Source organism: Mobula hypostoma, chromosome 5 (assembly GCF_963921235.1).
Source record: "Mobula hypostoma chromosome 5, sMobHyp1.1, whole genome shotgun sequence".
Taxonomy (NCBI): Eukaryota; Metazoa; Chordata; class Chondrichthyes; order Myliobatiformes; family Myliobatidae; genus Mobula; species Mobula hypostoma.
This window is the reverse complement of record NC_086101.1, coordinates 151,794,420-151,806,571: the sequence shown is the minus strand read 5'-3', so window position 1 is coordinate 151,806,571 and position 12,152 is coordinate 151,794,420. Positions and strand designations below refer to the sequence as shown.

General features: G+C 40.7%; 1 protein-coding gene across 2 annotated transcripts in view; it reads left to right on the top strand.

Moving 5' to 3' along the window:
• ric1 (RIC1 homolog, RAB6A GEF complex partner 1) overlaps window positions 1-12,152 on the top strand; it is a 154,564-nt gene that overhangs the window by 128,418 nt on the left and 13,994 nt on the right. For both annotated transcript variants that reach the window (XM_063049186.1, XM_063049185.1), the window contains exons 22-23: window positions 2,437-2,726; window positions 6,887-7,075. In XM_063049186.1, coding sequence (XP_062905256.1) covers window positions 2,437-2,726; window positions 6,887-7,075 — 479 coding nt within the window. The remainder of the gene's footprint in view (window positions 1-2,436; window positions 2,727-6,886; window positions 7,076-12,152) is intronic.

Sequence of the window (12,152 nt, the reverse complement as noted above, 5' to 3'; positions counted from 1 at the left end):
TTTATATTCTGGTTAGTTGTATATTTTTGGAAATATCACAAAATATAATATAAAAAATTAGTTATATTTTGGGTATCTGGAGTTTATGTTTAGAAGTTCTTGGATCAACTATCAGTATTTGAATATTCAGAGGGGTTCTACTAGTTGGGATATGCTGCCATTGTAAATACATATTTCTGCAAAGTTATCTGCATTCAAAACGTTAAACTTAAGTAGGTGATTATAGCCATTGAATAATAGTTATTAATAATAATAATAGTTAATCATTTATTGTTATCTTTGTGTTCGAAAAGTAGAATTCATTGTGTTGGGAAAAGCAAACTAGATTCCTTCCAGAGGATCTGCTGTGATGAATCTTTTGTGTCCACGTGACTCAGATCAGCCAGTCACAACAATCACGATGTCTACCTTACCCTCAATCCCTGGAGTGCGAACCTTCCCATTCAATGCTGTATCGACTTCCAGCTTCCCATCTGCCTCACTGCTGCTTTGGATCTTACCCACTTCCCCACCACAATCTCCCAAATCAATCTAATTTAATCCTACCCTAGTAGCACCTGCAAATCTGCCCACAAGGATATTGTTCCCCCCCCCCCCCACCCGTCTCCAGTTCAGGTGTTACCCATCCCTCTTTTACAGGTCAACTCTCCCAGAAGTATGAATCCCTGTACCAACTCATCTGCCACACCCTCCTATTCTTACCCTCACTAACTTGTGGCACTGAAAGTAATCCAGGGATTACTACCTTTGTGATACTGCTTTTTAATCTTTCCAATCTCACTGTATTTGCTGTGAAGGACCTCATTCCTTTTTCTACCTATCTCATTAGCAGCTATCTAGGGGAAAAGTGATAAGTCAAGTCTGTATAGCAGCTTGGAAGCACTGTATTCAGCATGAATTAGATGGATCAACAAATTATCTGTGATCAGTATCTGGGAATGGCAGTCATTGATGTAGTTACTCAAGTTCGCAGTTTGGGGTCCACCAATTTATTGGATAGATAATATATGTAATGTCCTTATGAATACTGTGATTTAGTTCTTTTCTCCAAGCCTGAGACAGCAATGTTACCTACTAGAACTTAATCCAAATGCACCCTTTCGATGGTGAAATTATTTTTCACAGTAGGATACATGTAATAGATTGAATCTCATCTATACACAGACAACTGCACCCAAAGCTGGCTACTGCTTTTTGTTCATTTCATCTCAGAAAACTTTGGAAATTACTTGTAACATTTAACTCTGTAAGGAGCTCATATAACCATATTATTTGATTCAAACAATCTTTTTCCATCCCAGTTTATCTTTTATTTTGATTATGTGTATCCAAATGATCACCAACATATAATAAAGTTTGAGAAACTACTGAGAGATATAATAGGAACTTGAGGGACAACTTTTCATCCAGCGGATAGTCTACCAGAATGGGCTATCAGAGGTGGTAGTTGGGACAATTAACATTAACGTTTAATAGGCAGTTTGACAGATACAGGACTTGAATGATCCCAAGCATACTTCCAAAATTGTGGCAAAATTGCTTAACGATAACAAAGTCAAGGTATTGGAGTGGCCATCACAAAGCCCTGACCTCAATCCGATAGAAAATTTGTGGGCAGAACTGAAAAAGAGTGTGCGAGCAAGGAGGCCTACAAACCTGACTCAGTTACACCAGTTCTGCCTGGAAGAATGGAACAAAATTCCAGCAACTTACTGCGAGAAGCTTGTGGAAGGCTACCCCAAGTGTTTGACCCAAGTTAAACAATTTTAAAGGCAATGCTACCAAATACTAACAAAGTGTATGTAAACTTCTGACCCACTGGGAAAGTGATGAAAGAAATAAGAGCTGAAATAAATCATTCTCTCTACTATTATTCTGACATTTCACATCCTTAAAATAGTGATCCTAACTGACCTAAGACAGGGGATGTTTTCTAGGATTAAATGTCAGGAATTGTGAAAAACTGAGTTTAAATGTATTTGGCTAAGGTGTATGTAAACTTCTGACTTCAACTGTACATGATAGGAAAGGTTTAGAATCAGAATCAGGTTTATTATCACCAGCATGTGTCGTAAAATTTGCATGGACCATTGGAGTCAAAGGGCCTGTTTTTGTGCTGTATGATTCTGTAACTATTCTTTATGTATATGTTGATGTTTTCAAGAAAGTGCAATCTAAGCAATTAAAATTTGAACCAATTTCCTTCAATTTCATGCCAAAGTCATGAAAAAAAAACAATTGTAGAAAATACTGAAAATACTCATCTAGTTAAAACTAAACAAATGCTGCCTGGGCTGCTGAGTATTTCCAGCATTTTCTGTACTTCAGGCTTTCGGAATTTGCCATTTTTATATTGGCATTTGTTAATGGAGGTTGCAGGAACATGATTTAAGAGCAAAAATTAGGGGGGAATCACCCTTTGTATTTGTTCTTCAGGTGGAGCAAAGATGTTGATAGTGCTGAGAACATGTACATAGATGAGATGCTTTGGCGTCATGCACGAAGACTCTTGGAAGAAATGAGGTTAAAAGATCTCTGCAGTTTTGCTGCACAGCTGGGTTTTGAGCTCATTGGTTGGCTCTGCAAAGAAAGGACTCGAGCAGCACGAGTTGAGGACTTTGTAAAGGCTTTAAAAAGACTCCACAAGGACTTTGTTTGGCCATTTCCTGTTATTCCTTCCTGCTCATTCCTAAACTCACCATTCAAGAATGGGAAATACAAAACAGGTAATAGCATTATTATTTTGTTCTCTAAAACACAGTATTAAATTTAAAAGATACGTGCTGTTTCATGTGTGAATAAATCACAGAATTTTCAAAATTAACCATTGTGCATTAACCATCAACTACTAACAAGTATTAACAACTTTTAAAGTGCCAAGAGAAAAGATTTCATGCCCAAACAAGGTAACATTTTATAGAACTATCAACCAAATAGAGCTATTTTCTTAGTGATTTCTCATGAGCTTCACTGTATACTTTGTAGTTTAGTTTAGCTTTTAAAAACTTAGTTTATCTATATTTATGCAAAATATACTGTGGTTTTGCTACTTGGCTTGCTGCCCTATCACCGATAGGAAATGGCTGTTGCTGGGATGAAGTGGCATGAGTACCTGTATCCTTTAGTAGTTCATCTTACAGTAACTGGTAGTTACCAGTAAGCTGTTAAATGAGGAAAGGTCTGGACAGTGTTGTGATTTCCATACTCTGATTCCAACGATTCCCTCAATACAACAATACAACAGCATTTGGCTGACATGTGAAAGGTTAACCTCAAGTTAGGACAAAACTGATGGTTTACTGGCAGCAATGGCCCTTGCCTTCCTATGTGCGTCTGATTATTGGATGACTGAAAGCCCTGAAATGATACTGTAGCTCCTGCAAGACTCTCCAAATCCACTGGAAGAATAAACAAACAATCATCAGCTCAATATCTCCCAGCCATTATTTTAAGGTGCTAATCACACTCATCAAGCTTGGTGGGGCATGTTGACCCTTAACCTTGGTCATCTATCTTAGGTAAATGACCATACTAATCCTAATATATTCAAGCTACTCACAACTATAGAACCAATGTAAATATTCACGTTGTGTTGACCCCAGGTCAACAGTTCTGAAATGCTATTAACACAAAATGCTGGAGGACTCCTGGTGAAGGGTCTCAGACCGATATGTCGACTGCTCATTTATTTCCATAGATGCTGTATGATCTGCTGAGTTCCTCCAGTATTTTGTGTGTGTTACTCTGGATTTCCAGCATCTGCAGAATCTGTTGTGTTAGCGAAAGCTACTATTCCTTTAGTGTCAATATTCACCAAAACTACTTCTCCCACTTGCAACACTGAAATAAGGAATCATCCATTGGCCTAACAATTGATCAGTAGTCTCCTTGCCTTGGGCATGGGAGCCTTCCTGACAATAATTAGTCTCCGGAGTTCTTGCTCTGCTACCTCTATCAGTTCTGCACTGTTGTACTGCAATTCCATCGCTTCTGATTTATCAGGCTAGCCTGTGTCTACTTTCCTTTGTCTTTAGCGCAAGACCAAAAGTAGCATTTCTTCATTGCTCTTCTTCCAAATAAGGAAATGCCCCTGATGTTGTTTCTTTGTTATCTTCCCCCCCGAGTCAGGCCATTTCAAGCCAGTTACGTCAAGCTCGAATCAGACTAATCTTATAAATCTGCATTGATTCTGCTACCTTATCATAGAGCATCTCACGAATAACTCTGTACTTTGAAATGATCTCTGATTTAGTAGATTATTAGTAGGGCTTTTGTTATGTTCACTTTTGATACTTAAATCCAGAAAGAGTTAATTCAGAAAATCATTTAATAAAACTGTCTCCACTTCTTTCATCGTTTGACAAAAACACGCATTTGTTGTGTCTACTCATCCACTGTCCTTGACTTGTTCCAACTAGCTGTTTTGATTTTTTTTAATTTCTTCAGGCCAACAAAGATCATGCCATTCATTTGCCATACTTCTGAGACAGATACTCTATTCTGAACCTCGTCATAGGAAGCTGTTACTATGTGATGAAAGATTGAAGGATATTTCCAAAGCCACCTGGGAAAATGCAATATCCCCAGGGCTTCTTGGGAATCTCTGGCTCATGACGAGTTAAAGTGCAAAAAGAATATTTGGAAATATCTTTGAAATGTTCTGAAAGTGAAATTAAAATAATGGAATGGCTCTATCTTGAGAAGCAAACTGGCTTCAATAAAATGCTGTTTTGTTCAGAAAGGGTAGCTCACTTGAAAATAATAAATCTACAATATAGTATAATTAAAAGGGATGGGCATTGACAGAAAAAGTGGGCATAAAAGTCACCAAATTTCAATTATCATCCAACCATTCTCGACTAATGTCCCCTCTAGCTTGAAATCAATGTTATAGTCATAGTCATACTTTATTGATCCCGGGGGAAATTGGTTTTCGTTACAGTTGCACCATAAATAATAAATAGTAATAGAATAGTAATAGAAAATAGTATTAAATAGTTGAATAGTAATATGTAAATTATGCCAGTAAATTATGAAATAAGTCCAGGACCAGCCTATCGGCTCAGGGTGTCTGACCCTCCAAGGGAGGAGTTGTAAAGTTTGATGGCCACAGGCAGGAATGACTTCCTATGACGCTCTGTGCTGCATCTCGGAGGAATGAGTCTCTGGCTGAATATACTCCTGTGCCCACCCAGTACATTATGTAGTGGATGGGAGACATTGTCCAAGATGGCATGCAACTTGGACAGCATCCTCTTTTCAGACACCACCTTGAGAGAGTCCAGTTCCATCCCCACAATATCACTGACCTTACGAATGAGTTTGTTGATTCTGTTGGTGTCTGCTACCCTCAGCCTGCTGCCCCAGCACACAACAGCAAACACGATAGCACTGGCCACCACAGACTCGTAGGACATCCTCAGCATCGTCCGGCAGATGTTAAAGGACCTCAGTCTCCTCAGGAAATAGAGACGGCTCTGACCCTTCTTGTAGACAGCCTCAGTGTTCTTAGACCAGTCCAGTTTATTGTTAATTTATATCCCCAAGTATTTGTAATCCTCCACCGTGTCCACACTGACCCCCTGGATGGAAACAGGGGTCACCGGTACCTTAGCTCTCTTCAGGTCTACCACCAGCTCCTTAGTCTTTTTCACATTAAGCTGCAGATAATTCTGCTCACACCATGTGACAAAGTTTCCTACCGTAGCCCTGTACTCAGCCTCATCTCCCTTGCTGATGCATCCAACTATGACAGAGTCATCCGAAAACTTCTGAAGATGCAGTAGTTGAAGTCCGAGGTGTAAATGGTGAAGAGAAAGGGAGACAAGACAGTCCCCTGTGGAGCCCCAGTGCTGCTGATCACTCTGTCGGACACAGTGTTGCAGGCACACGTACTGTGGTCACTGTATTGTAGATCTTAAAACTCAGTGACCATTGAGGGAATGATTGGAGCAACTGGCTTATTTTTTCCAAAGTGCTGGTACAAATACTTTCTGGTTCTAATGATTTACTGCCCATTCTTGGTTCATCTGAATAAAAGTACGTACATATCACTTCTTTAAGCAGCAAACTATCATTGTGAAAGACTACAGATGCTGGAAATTGAAGATAGAAACACAAAATGCTGGTATTGCAGTTCTAATAAAAAAGGAGATAAAAATCTGCTTTATTTATCACATACACATTGAAACATACAGTGAAATGGACCATTTTCATCAAATCAGAATAGTGAGGATCGTGCTGTGCAAGGGATACTGGGGTCAATTTACTGTGGTTAATTATTCTACTGATCTTAACATCTTTGCGGTGTTGAAAGAAATCAGAGTACCCAGAGGAATTCGGTTTGGAGAACATACAAATTTCATAGAGACAACACTAGAGGTTGGGTTTGAACTTGAGCCAGTGGCACTTCCAGCCGCTCCAAGGCATTTGGTAGGAAGTTCCAAAGTGTTTACCCATTGTAAGGGAAAAGTGATATATATCCAAGTCATGATCACGTGTCTCCCTAATGCTGATGCAGTTATGGCTTTCCAGTAATAGATGTTGCAAGGGTGGTAAATATAAATACATGCTTCAGGATCTATTCCTACAATGAGCAGCATTGGGACAGGTTGTTTAAAGGCACATAAACTTCTCTTTGTACAATTTATTTTTTATTTTCCGTTCTCTGATCTCTGGAAAAAGTTGCGATGCAATAGCCCTACAAAAGTTATAGCTATCAGGGAACTGTGCTTTCACTCTAGATTCATCAGGGCAATACATTGTAATACTTAGTAATTGTAAGATTGGGCTTTACAATTTGAAATGGTGGACAAAAGGAACAGATATTAAATAACTTCATTAAAATGTAATGATCATTAATAATGTTGGTTCTACTTTTTTGCAGTTGGAGATCAGTTTCTTAAGTCACAGTCAACTGAAACATTTGCAAGCAGTGAGTTGGAGAGTGGAATCATAAACACCCGTGGCAGTCATATCTGCCTTGGTCTAAATACTGCAGACAGAGAAATGGATTCTGGCTCACTGCATGGACCACAGACACAGGAAGCAGTTCTCTCACCGATGCTTTCTAAAGGTAACTATTTGTTGCCACTATAAAATATTAATTACGGATACATACAATGCCTTCAAAACATGAATTAAGCCCTAACACTGTCCCACTGTCACTTAATTATAAAAGCAAAATGTGTGTATATGTGTAGGGGAACACTTTGGATCTAGTAATCATAATTCCATTAGTTATGAAGCAAAGGACTGGTCATTGGGTTCAAATTCTAAATTGGAGAAAGGCCGATTTTTATGGTATGAGAAAAGGTATGGCAAGTGTGGATTGGGACAGGTTGTTTTCTGCCAAAGTAGGAGTGGCCTATAAAAGCGTAATTTTGAAAGTACAGAGTATGTCTGCTCCCGTCAGAATAAAAGGCAAGGCAAATAGTTTTAGGGAACCTTGGTTTTCAACGGATATTGAGACTCTGATTAAGAAGAAGGAAGTGCATAGCAGATATAAGCAGCAAGGAACAAAAGAGGTACTTGAGAGGTATAAAAAATGCAAGAGAACACTTAAGAGGGAAATCAGAAGGGGTAAAAGAAGGCATGAGCTTGCTCTATCAGACAAGGTGAGGGAGAATCCCAAGGGCTTCTATTGATAGATTAAGAGCAAAAGGATAGCAAGGGACAAAATTGGTCCTCTTGAAGATCAGTGTAGTCATCTATGTATGGAGCCAGGAGAGATAGGGGTGATCTTAAATGAATCCTTCTTTTCATTTGTATTTACTCGGAAGTCAAACATAGTAACAGAACTGAGGAAAAACAGATGAGGTTGTGGAGCATATGCAGATTGCAGAGGAGAAGATGCTTGCCTGCCTGGGGTGAATTAGGCTGGGCAAATCTCCAGGGATTTGTTGTCTCCTCGTACCTTGTAGGAGGCTATTAAAGAAATTGCAGGAGCCTAACAGAGGTATTTAAAACTTGTTTAGCTACAAATGAGGAGCCAGTACTGAAGACTAGTTAATGTTGTTCTATTATTTAAGAAAAACTCTAAGAATAAGATGGGAAACTAAAGGCCAATATACCTGCCATCAATAGTGAATAGATTATTGCAAGGTATTCTAAGGGAATGAATATTTAAGTATTTTGTTAGACAGGGACTGATTAGGTATAGTGAATATGGCTTTATGCATGGTAGGTTGTGTCTAAAGAGTTTTTCAAGGAGGTTACCAGGAAAGATGATGAAGGAAAGATAGTAGATATTGTCTACATGGACTTTAGCAAGGTCTTGCATGGGACGTTGGTCAAGAAATTTCAGTCGCTTGGCATAAAGGATGGGGTAGTAAATTGACTTCGCAGGAGAAGCCAAGGAGTGTTAATAGATGGTTGCCTCTCTGACTGGGGCCTGTAACTAGTGGTACACTGCAGGGTCTATTGTTTTTTATCTTCTATATTAACGATCTGGATGATAATTTACTGGATCATCAAATTTTGTGGATGACATCAAGATTGGTGGAGTAGTAAACTATGAGGAAGGCTATCGAAGCTTGCAGAGGGATCCACACCTGCTGGAAAAAATGGGCTGAAAAATGACAGTTGGAAGTTAATGCAGACTAGTGTGAGGTGGTAAACTTTGGCAAGACAAATCAGAGTAGGACTTGCATGGTGATTGGTTAGGCACTGAGGAGTGCGATAGAATAGGGGGATCTGGGAGTACCAATCCATAATTCCTTGAAAGCAGCATCACAAATAGACAAGGTCCTAAAGAGAGCTTTAGGCACATTGGTCTTCAGAATCAAAGTACTGAGTACAGGAATTGGGTGTGACGTTGAATTTGTATAAGACAGTGGTGAGGCAAAATTTGGAGTATTGTGTGCAGTTCTGTTCGCAAACCTACAGGAAAGATATCAATAACATTGAAAGAGTACAAAGATATTGCCAGGACTTGACGATGTGTTATAGGAAAATGTTCAATAGGTTAGGACTTTATTCCCTGGAATGTAGAATGAGGGGAGATTTGATAGAGGAATACAAGATTATGAAGGATATAGATAGGGTAAATGCAAGCAAGCTTTTTCCACTGAGGTTGAGTGAGACTTGAACTAAAGGTCATGGGTTAAGGGTGAAAGGTGAAATGTCTAAGGAAAACATGAAGGGAAACTTTCAGAGGGTGGTAAGAGTGTGGAACAAGCTGCCAGCAGAAGTGGTGAATGTGAATTGAATTTCAACATTTAAGAGAAGTTTTGATAAGTACAAGGATAGGAGGGGTATGAAGGGTGTGCTTAGTGCCCTGGGTGCAGGTCAATGGTACAAGGCAGAACAGTTTAGCACAGACGAGATGGGCCAAAGGGCCTGTTTCTGTGTTGTAGTTCTCTGACTCTATGGAAATAAAAACATCAGTATCATAAAATATAACATGTAAATCGGCACAAAATAAATGCAGTTTGCACTCCTTTGATAATGTGGGAGAACTTTATAAATTTGCCCTCTGTGCAGGAAAATTTACAATGATAACTTTTCAGATAATGGCTCCGATAAATGGTGATTCTTTGCATGCAGCTCTGATGGGAATCATCAAATATTCCACTTTAGGACTACTACAGCTGAAATCCACAGTCATGGGTACTTCAGTAAGCAGCATCATTTTAAGACATTTAAAAAATCTATCAATACTCAAAATCAACGGACCCTGGACAACAGACTGAGCTTGTGAGTGTAGTTCCCCTGTAAGAAAAAGGAAGCAGAGACTACGGGTACAGGTACAAGCCAGTCTACACGTACGATTGAAGCACAGAGGCTTAGACCCCCACTCCCAACTATGTTGCTGGTGAATGTACAGTCACTGGAAAGTACAATTGAAGACTTCAGAGCAAGATAGCTGTACTAGAGGGGCATCAAGAACTGCTGTGTTCTTTGCTTCACAGAAACATGGCTATCATTAGCCATTTTGTATGCAACACAATAACCCAGTGGCTTCACCATTCTCTTCAAAGACAGGACAGTCTTTTAAAGGTACAGGAAGTGGAATATACTTTCCAATTAACTCATCGGCGTGGTGGTTCTGTCTCAATCATGCTTGTCCGACCTGGAGCTTTTAGTAGTCAATTGTTGCACTTTTTATCTGCCATGGGAGTCTTCTGCCATCATACTGGTAGCGGTATACGTTCTACTTCAGGCCAACATCACCTAGGCACTAGAGGAGCTGAGCACTATAATCAGCAGGCCCAGAACAGTGCACCTGAAGTCTTCCTTATAATTACAGGGGATTTCACCAGGCCAGCTTGAAGTCTGAACCACTGCCACTTAGCCTGTGGAACTAGGCTAGCCAACACATTTGACCACTGTTATACCACCATCAAGGACACTTATCGTGTCATCCCATGCCCACACCTTGGAAAGTCTGATCACCTGGCTGTACTACTCCCGGCGTATAGGCACAGACTAAATCCTGTAGCAACAGTGCTGATGGCAAAGAAAGTATGGTTAAGGGAGGCAAAGGAGCGCTTACAAGGCTGCTTTGAGTTGGTGGACTGGACAATGTTCAGGGACTCATCTTTGAATCTGAATGAATATGCCACATTTGTCACTGACTTCATGAAGACCTGTGTGGATGAGTGTGCATCTTTGAGAACAAACGAGACATACCCAAACCAAAACCTGTGAATTGAAGCAGCAGATTCATAGTCTGCTGAGAAGTAGATCTGCAGCATTCAAGACTGGCCATACAAAACTATACAAGTCCAGTTACGGCCTACCAAGACTATTTTAAGAGCGAGAAAACAATTTCGATTCAGGTTAGAGGCAGAATCGGATGCATGGTAGCTTTGGCAGGGGTAACATGCTATTACTTCCTACAAAGTGAAAGCTAATATAATGAATGTCTGATTCTTCACTCCGAGAGGAGCTCAGTGCATTTTATGCATGCTTGGAAAGACGGAATAAAACGACATCAATGTGAATCCCTGCAGCATGTGGTGACCCTGTGATCTCTGTCTCAGAGGCCAATGTCAGAACATCTATCAAGAGGGTGAACCCTCGCAAGGTGTCAGGGACTGATGTTGTACCTGGTAGGGCTCTGCAAACCTGCACCAACCAACTGGCAGGAGTTCAAGGACATCTTCAATCTCTCACTGCTGCAGTCGGAGGCTCCCACCTGCAACAATGATACCAGTGCCCAAAAAGAGCAGGGTGATCTGCCTCCAAGACTATTGCACAGTGGCACTTACATCTACTGTAATGAAAGCTTTTGAGAGGTTGATCACAGTGAGAATCAACTCCTGCCTCGGCAAGTACCTGGACCTGCTGCAGTTTGTCCACAGCGGATGCAATCTCACTAGTTCGAACTCAGCCTTACATCATCTAGACATCTATAGGCATCTGTTAGTCTCCTGAGACCATGGATTTGCGCCTTGGAAACCTTCCAGGGTGCAGGCCTGGGCAAGGTTGTTTGGAAGACCGGCAGTTGCCCATGCTGCATGTCTCCCCTCTCCACGCCACCGATGTTGTCCAAGGGAAGGACACTAGGGCCGATACAGCTCGGCACCGGTGTCGTCGTAGAGCAATGTGTGGTTAAGTGCCTTGCTCAAGGATGCAACATGCTGCCACAGCTGAGGCTTGAACTAGCAATCTTCAGATCACTAGACCAATGCCTTAACCACTTGGCCACGTCAACATCTGGACAAAAGTAATACATATGTGCGGCTGCTGTTTATTAATCACAGCTCAGCGTTCAACACAATCATACCCTCTGTTATAATTAATAAGCTCCAAAATCCAGGCCTTAGTACTTCCCTCTGCAACTGGATCCTTGACTTCCTCACTGGGACACAGTTTGTGCAGATCAGAAGTAATATCTCCCCACTGACAGCCAACACTGGCACACCTTAAGGAAGCGTGCTTAGCCCACTACTCTACTCTCTATTCCCAAGACTGCATGGCTAGGCACAGCTCAAATGCCATCTATAAATGTGCAACAACAGTTTTGTTGACAGAGTTTCAGATGGGTACAAGGAGGTATGCAAGAGTGAGATAGATTGAGTGGTGTTGCAACAAAAACCTTGCACTCAGCATCAGCAAGAACAAAGAAATGATTGTGGACTTCAGGAAGGGGAAGACGATGGAACACACACCAGTCCTCATCGTGGGATCAGCAGTGGAAAGGGTGA